This window comes from Trachurus trachurus (assembly GCF_905171665.1).
Source record: "Trachurus trachurus genome assembly, chromosome: 1".
NCBI lineage: Eukaryota > Metazoa > Chordata > Actinopteri > Carangiformes > Carangidae > Trachurus > Trachurus trachurus.
In genome coordinates, this window is record NC_139891.1 from 17,408,355 (window position 1) to 17,415,538 (window position 7,184).

Below are 7,184 nucleotides of genomic sequence, written 5' to 3' on the forward strand. Positions count from 1 at the left end.
TTCTGTGCAAATCTTCACCCAGGCAGAGTTGTCAAACTAGGCTGCAATCAAAGCCGGGGCCTACTATTCCAGATAAGAGAGCCTTGTGTTCCCCATGAGCAGTGATCATTGGAGAATAAACTAATGTCATTGTCCCTGGGATTTCACGTTTCCCTTTTGTTAGCTATTGCATATTTCTGAAACTGCTTCTGAAAATGCCTGATTGTTTTGATGTCGTCCTACAGAGATACACAGTATGATAAGTATACTACCACTGTATATTTCCGCAGATAATAGTGTTATACTTATTGTTTTCATGGAGTTTCCTGAAAAAACAAATAAATAGGTTAATGTTGCAGCAAAACCTTTCTTAACAAAGAAGGCTGGAAACATCTGAAATAAAGTTGAATTTCTGAGTAATCACAAATAAAGCTGAAAATCTTCCCTCTGGCTACCTGGCTCTAGATACTACAACAACCATGATGCTCAGCTGATGTTGCTTTGGGTAAAAGTTGAAACAAAGTAGTAGCAAATTCAAAATGCTTTGTTTTTTATCACTGGGAAGAAAACACAGCTCCATGTTCATGTGAAATTGACCCAGAATCAAACATGACCTGATTCTCACTGCTGAATGAATTATCAGGTTTCCACAACGTGTTATCCTTGTCTTCCACTCTCCCAGAGTTATTCTTGTCATAAGTTTTAGTGACATGTTCATGTTTGTAAGGGAAAATTTCCTAATTAAAAACGGGCTTGGAACCTTTCATTTGATTAAATGGGTGTGTTATAACACAGTTGCTTAGCTTTTGTAATGATGATTCATGGAAGTTTCATATCCAGCCGGGGCTTTGACTAGCTCCACTTGCCAGTCACCTTCAGTTGTCGGCTCAAAATGAGCTGGACTGGACGTGAAATAACCCCCCTGCTCACCAGGATAGTGTTCCTACCTGTTAAGTCCTCATTACAATGGTCGTCATTGATAATAACCACTGTGTTTGGAGGCTCTCTTTTCAGGTGGGTGTCCTCCAGTTGAAGACTTCAGAGCAATCGGTTTGGAGATCAATGTGGAGGTACATAGGAAAATGGGAAGATTAATGTAATCAATAAAGAGCAATTTCTTGTACTGTATGTAGAATGAGTCCTTGGTGGATTTGTTGTGGCACCCGCTGAACTGCAGTGCATCATGCTTTAGCTTCAAAGCTTCCACAGGCAGTTTAGGCAGATTAGGCAGAGGTGAGGGATATAGACTGTGCGTTTTTTTCCACGGTACTGATACCTAGCAATGTCATGGATGCTTTTTCTTGAGGTTATACCATAGATCTTGAAAGTATACTCTCCGTTGACACCAGATTCCCAATTTCCTACAACTTTCCATCAAAATTATTTCTTACTATATTTGGGACAACAAATAGACGACATTTCTGACTAATTATGCATCATTCGTGTGCATGGTGACTAGCTTTTTGGAATTGGGGAATATTGAGAAACAGCAATTGCACTTACATGTAATATTTTACTGGGCTGAATTGATTGTGACAGCAGTGTAGAACAGTGTTGCCTCTCAGCAAGAAGGTTCTGGGTTCGATTCCTAGGCCTGGGGCCCTTCTGTGTTGAGTTTGCATGTCCTCCCTGTGCCTGTGTGTGGGTCCTTTCTGGGTACTTCGACTTCCTCCCACAGTCCTTAAGACATGTGCAATAGGTTGACTCAATTCTGAATTGATTTAGGTTTAAAAGTGAGTGTGTGCCTCACCCTCGCCCTGTATCAGCTGGAATTGGCTCCAGCCCCCATGACCCTGCATGGATAAGTGGTACAGACAATGAATGGATGGATGGACTGATATCTGAGTAGCTCTTTTAAGATCTAGAAAACATTTGATATCTAATATCTAAAACTGAGCGTATAAAACAGAGTCTGGCTGTATGAGCCAACTTGCAGCATGAGTAAAGCCCGAAATGTGTCCATACTGTACAGCTTCAATCACTGAATCCATCAAGTGTCAATAGTTGGTCATGGGCTTCATTACTTAGTTACTGATAATACCTCTGGATATAATGTAATGTATATAATTGTATTATTATTTAAATCATGTCACACTTAGGGATCAGTAGGTTATCCCTATTTTATTAAATAGAAAACGTGGATAAACATGCACTGTACAAAAAGCCCTCAATGTAAGGTACACAAAAGAATGTAATTTCAGTATTGCACCAAAACCAAAGAAATTCACTAATATCACTATTGTAAACTTTTTAATATTGTCTAAATTTTGAAACAACTATTTTGGGCACCAAGATGATGATTGTGGGTGAACCCCTGACCTTTGACCTGTGCCAGTATTAGCAACACATCTTGCTCCATGATCAATTTGCCATTAAGTGCTGGGTTGTATGATTGACTCAGAAACATTTCTAGAAATGCAAAACAAAAACAACATACTGAATCTGAAAGGAACACAAAGGTCCTTCATCTATCAGTTATACATAGAAGTGTCATTTAACAAACGCCCAGATGCCCAATGCCCAATGTTAATGGGTTACAAACAAAAACAAGAGTTACCTCGTTGACAGAAAGTCATGAAATTCACAATAGGAGTAGCTGGAAAAAAAACTGACACGCAGAAATAACAAGGGATATTTGTGACACTGAGAAATAAGCTATTGTTTTCCTAGAGCAGAGTTATTTGGCTCAGTCGAATGGACCGGCTAAATACAGGTCTGAGTTACCTTCAAATTGTCGGTTTCACATCTTAGATCCAAACTCCAATTGACATGATATCACACTAAAAATATAACCTGCCATTTCATAATCTGAAGGAAGCAGCTCAAATGGACTGGTGTCAGAACACAGACAATGTTACGTTACGAAAACGTAACTAAGACGAGACATAACAGGATTTATATTATTGATTTCAATATGTAATGTCTTTATATGTTGTCTCTTCTCTTCTTTCTTGTTTACTTCCTTATACATTATTAATGGGCCTTTCAGAGGTATGATGGACGGGTTTGACTGACATGGCTTGCCAAGAGTGTACAGTATACCTACAGTATGTGTTGGGCTGCCTTCACTGAATCACTGACAAGTCATCTGTGACCCTCAGAACAATGTAGCCAATGGTTGGATGTTAGTTTGACACAATGAATAATTAATTGTGAATACAAAAAAGAAAACAAACCTGATCATTAGGACACACAAAATCACCCTAGGGGACAAATAAAATGACAATTTGTCAACACATACTGTTACAGTATAAGCTTCTGATACCAATTATTGCTGTTTGCTACTTTTTTCCTCTTCTGTGCTCTGAAATGTTTTGTCAGTTTTATGATTTTGCATTTGTGTGATGGGAATGTGATCACGTCTGTTTCATCTGAGTTCTCTGTAAGATTCCTTGATATGTATTTAAATACAAAGACACAGTGTCAAGATGCCATTTTTTTTATTAAAAATATGCTTCCTTCTTCAGTTACACTAAATGACGCAGATGACTGAGCTGCAGTATTCTGTATCAGAGAATTGCCATAATTATTATTCTTATGAGCAGTGTAACTCTACTAGGCTATGTTGTGAAATACACACTGATTTTCATCCTTACAACTTGGTCCTGAAACACAAAATGTGTGAAAATTAGAGGAAAGAAAGTGCTAATCAGTGTTACCCTGCTGTCCTCAGTCATTAGCATTTCATTAGCAAACCCCTGCAACACAATACTGGGTGCTGTGTGTCCAACGGAAACCCTTTTTTTTGTTGAATTTTTAGAAAATCCAATCTTTTTTATTCAGCAATAATGGCTAGCACGCAAAAACAATTACTTACATATTGTTATCGTGCGATTAAACCTATATGATTTATTGATCCTAGCAATTGCACAACAGAAAAACTAATAAAATGATGTGATGAACATGCAGATATGATTACTAAAATTAATTTTAATGAGATGTTGATGAATACTTTAGTCAGACCATGCAACGGACCAGTGTGACACTAAATGTTTTGAAAAGGCAGATTTATCCTAATTTTTGAGTTCCCAATCAGATTGTATGTTAACCCAGTTAACAAACAGCTGCAGCAGAATGGTTTACCATGACTAAAACTACACTGACAAAACACTGAGATTATTTTTTTGTTGTATCATTATAATAATAATAATAATATAATAATAAACTTTATTTGTAGAGCACTTTTCATACAAAATGTAGCACAAAGTGCTTTACATGTTTAAAAGCCGCCCCCACCCCGCCCCACCCCACCCCACCCGACCCCAGCCCATGAAAACCCCCACCCATATGCATACACACACACACAAGCACAGACAAATGCACGCACGCACACACACGAAGCAAAATCTAAGAAACGTGAAACATGTGGCTGAATACAGAGAGGAAGCTGAAACAGCTGAAAAGGAAGGTAAACAACATTTTAAGAGGGCCTAATAATTAATAATAAATGATAATAAATCTTGTGTGTGTGCAATGTCGCAAAAGGTGCCAAGAAACTCTCCACAACAAACACACCTCCACCTGAGGGAGAATAAAGCATGACTATGTTTTTTTCATATCTTCACATATCTGCAGATAGGCCTATAATGGTTGAAAATTCACAAAATTTGTCCTGCATGTGCACAGGGAGTTAGATACATAGATACAAGAAACTCACGATCCTGACTATTATTAAAATAGGCTACATACATTTAAAGCCTCAGTATGTAGTATTGGGGCTAAACCATAGAGCTAGCCTAAACCGTGACCAGCCTTTGCAGCGCTAACGCTAACCCGCTCACCCCTCCCGTCGGCAAAGTGACGGTGGCCGCCGAGGATAAACACGTTCGCAAGCCGCTAACTGATTACAATATCTCTGACCAATTACTCTCGTTTTTTTTTTTTTTTTTTTTACAACACTTCCACTCGTGCCTTCAGTCATATTTCATAGCAAAAAGTTACACAGGAAGACTTACAGGATGTGCCAACTGTCAGAGCAGCCTCTGCTGTCCCTCTCTGTACTTTGTATAAAAACAGCTCAACATTGTAAGATCTAGCTGCTAATGCTAACTAGCATGTGAGTGTTTTGTAACGGCAGAAAAAAACAAAAACAATTACCCCGATCATCCTCCGGGGGCACAAGACACTCGAGAGCGTTTGAGCCAGGTTTGTCCACTTTCGCGTACCGTATTCAAAGATGGCGATGCAACATGACAGCCTCCGGTGGGTGCAACTCCACATGTATTTGTAAACAACTTATTCTAAGCTACGAGACAGCTTTCATTTGTATGCGGCTGTGATTAGACTTCAGTAAATACATATGAAAGCAATTTTTGATTTTTGCTAATAAAAAGCCAAATAAGCTACATACTGTCCCTTTAAACAGATATTGCATCTAGGCGGAAATTGAATACTGTAGCTTTTTGAAAGTGTTAAGGACATCAGAAATGTAAGAATATAAGCTTAGCAATCAGCACAAAATGTAATTAGGCTAGAGAATGTGAAGCTGACGTCACGCCGCTTTGCGTTGGGGAACGACGGCGCCATCTTTGGAGGAACGCAAACGTAAACAGAGAGTGGGGACTGGATTCAAGACCCAGATTTACTCCCTCCACTGACTTATCCAGACATCGTGAACTATCTCGTTTTTGGTATTAGTACTGTGGCATTATTTTTACGCAGCAGCTGTCCCACCATGATTACTTTTAAGCGACTTTGAGGAACTTTTTTTTAGGGAGACGAGCAAGTGTTTACATCCGCGATCCTCCAAAGATGGCGCCCAACGTCCCACGGCGTGAGGTAACTTCACATTCTCTATATGCTATGTTGACTTCACAGGTTCCAGTTTGTAAATCAATTCAGTGATTAGAAATTTAACAATTTGCTGCAAAAAGAAGCTTTTATGTAGATCTAAATGTATACATTTGCAAAGGATTACGTTTGAACATTGTAAATTTTATAAGGGGTTTTAAGAGTTTGAGAGAAAGACATTAGGCTACACTAGCCTATGATGTAGGCTACAGCCATCATAGCAGACCACTGCACTGTGTTAACCTGTTGCTAGAACAACGAGATGTACATGAGTTTGGAAACGGTAAAAAAAAAAAAAAAAAAAAAACCCAAAACAAAACAGAAAACGTTTCCTACTATATTCAGTTTTTTCTCTTTGAAAGACCAGCTTCACCTAAGCGTTTCTCTTCTCCCTTATTTCATTAATTTCATCTCTCAGTTAGCGAGCTAATCACTCTTAGAGACGGTCTACTTTTTTTCATCTGCTCGGTGGGCGCGTCCACTCCTCTGGTAGGGGTGGCCACCGCCATCCCGTTTATTAAAAAGTGACCCACACTTTGATTTTAATCCCCTCGCAGTTGTTCCATTTAATCACATTGTTTTTAAATCACCCTAGCGCCCCATTTCGGGCGACCGAGAAGCCACAAGAGCGTCCGGTGAGGACTACTTTACCGCCTGCCGTGCTCGGAGCACCCCTCCGCTGCGCCGCCGTGGGAGCGGCTGGAATAACCTTGGTGTGAGCCAGTTGAGCGGCTGGAGAGAAGAGCGAGAGGCTGAACAGTGCGGCGGCGGCGGCGGCGCAACATCAGCAATCGCTGGCGTGAACATGGCGGAGACCGTACGCTCGCTCTTCGACTACCGGGACCCACACAGCCTGGACAGCGACGGAGAAGGCGTCAAACCGGCGCCGCCGCTACGAGGGTGAGGGAGCCAATTCATACATACAACATTGTAAAAACTGTGTCATTATAGTGTTTTCTTTTTCCAATGACAGCCAGACTCGGGGTGGGTGTGTGCGCGCATGTATGTTGGAGGAGGAGGGTGTTTTTGATGGAGCTAAAGTTGTAAACACACGCTACTCGGTCAGTTTGTCGCTGAGGAAAAGTCCGGGTGAATGAAATAATGTGAGAAAGTCGCTTGTTTGTCTCGTACCAGCTTGTTTTTTCATCGTTAATTCAACCTTTACAAAGCAGCTCCAAAGAGGTGTGTGCGCGCGTCCGCGTCTGTGTATGTGCGCGCGTGGGTCTGACACTGAATTCACCTATTGAGCGCGTGTGTTTCGGAGTGACAGCAGACACACACTGTGTCTACATCAAACACACGTTACAAACCACGAATTAATACTTTTTCAGGTAAATTAGTAAAAACAACGTGTTTTGCTTTTGACTGTAAATGACAAAAGTTTTCTTGAACACAACTCAGAATGTAACTGTTCA

General features: G+C 40.3%; 1 protein-coding gene across 2 annotated transcripts in view; it reads left to right on the plus strand.

Moving 5' to 3' along the window:
- The first annotated feature begins 6,529 nt into the window (after positions 1-6,529).
- The window catches only part of LOC310984126 (uncharacterized protein), a 20,262-nt gene continuing 19,607 nt past the window's right edge, over positions 6,530-7,184 (plus strand). For both annotated transcript variants that reach the window (XM_083969253.1, XM_083969254.1), the window contains exon 1: positions 6,530-6,669. In XM_083969253.1, coding sequence (XP_083825379.1) covers positions 6,575-6,669 — 95 coding nt within the window. In that variant the 5' untranslated portion in view covers positions 6,530-6,574. The remainder of the gene's footprint in view (positions 6,670-7,184) is intronic.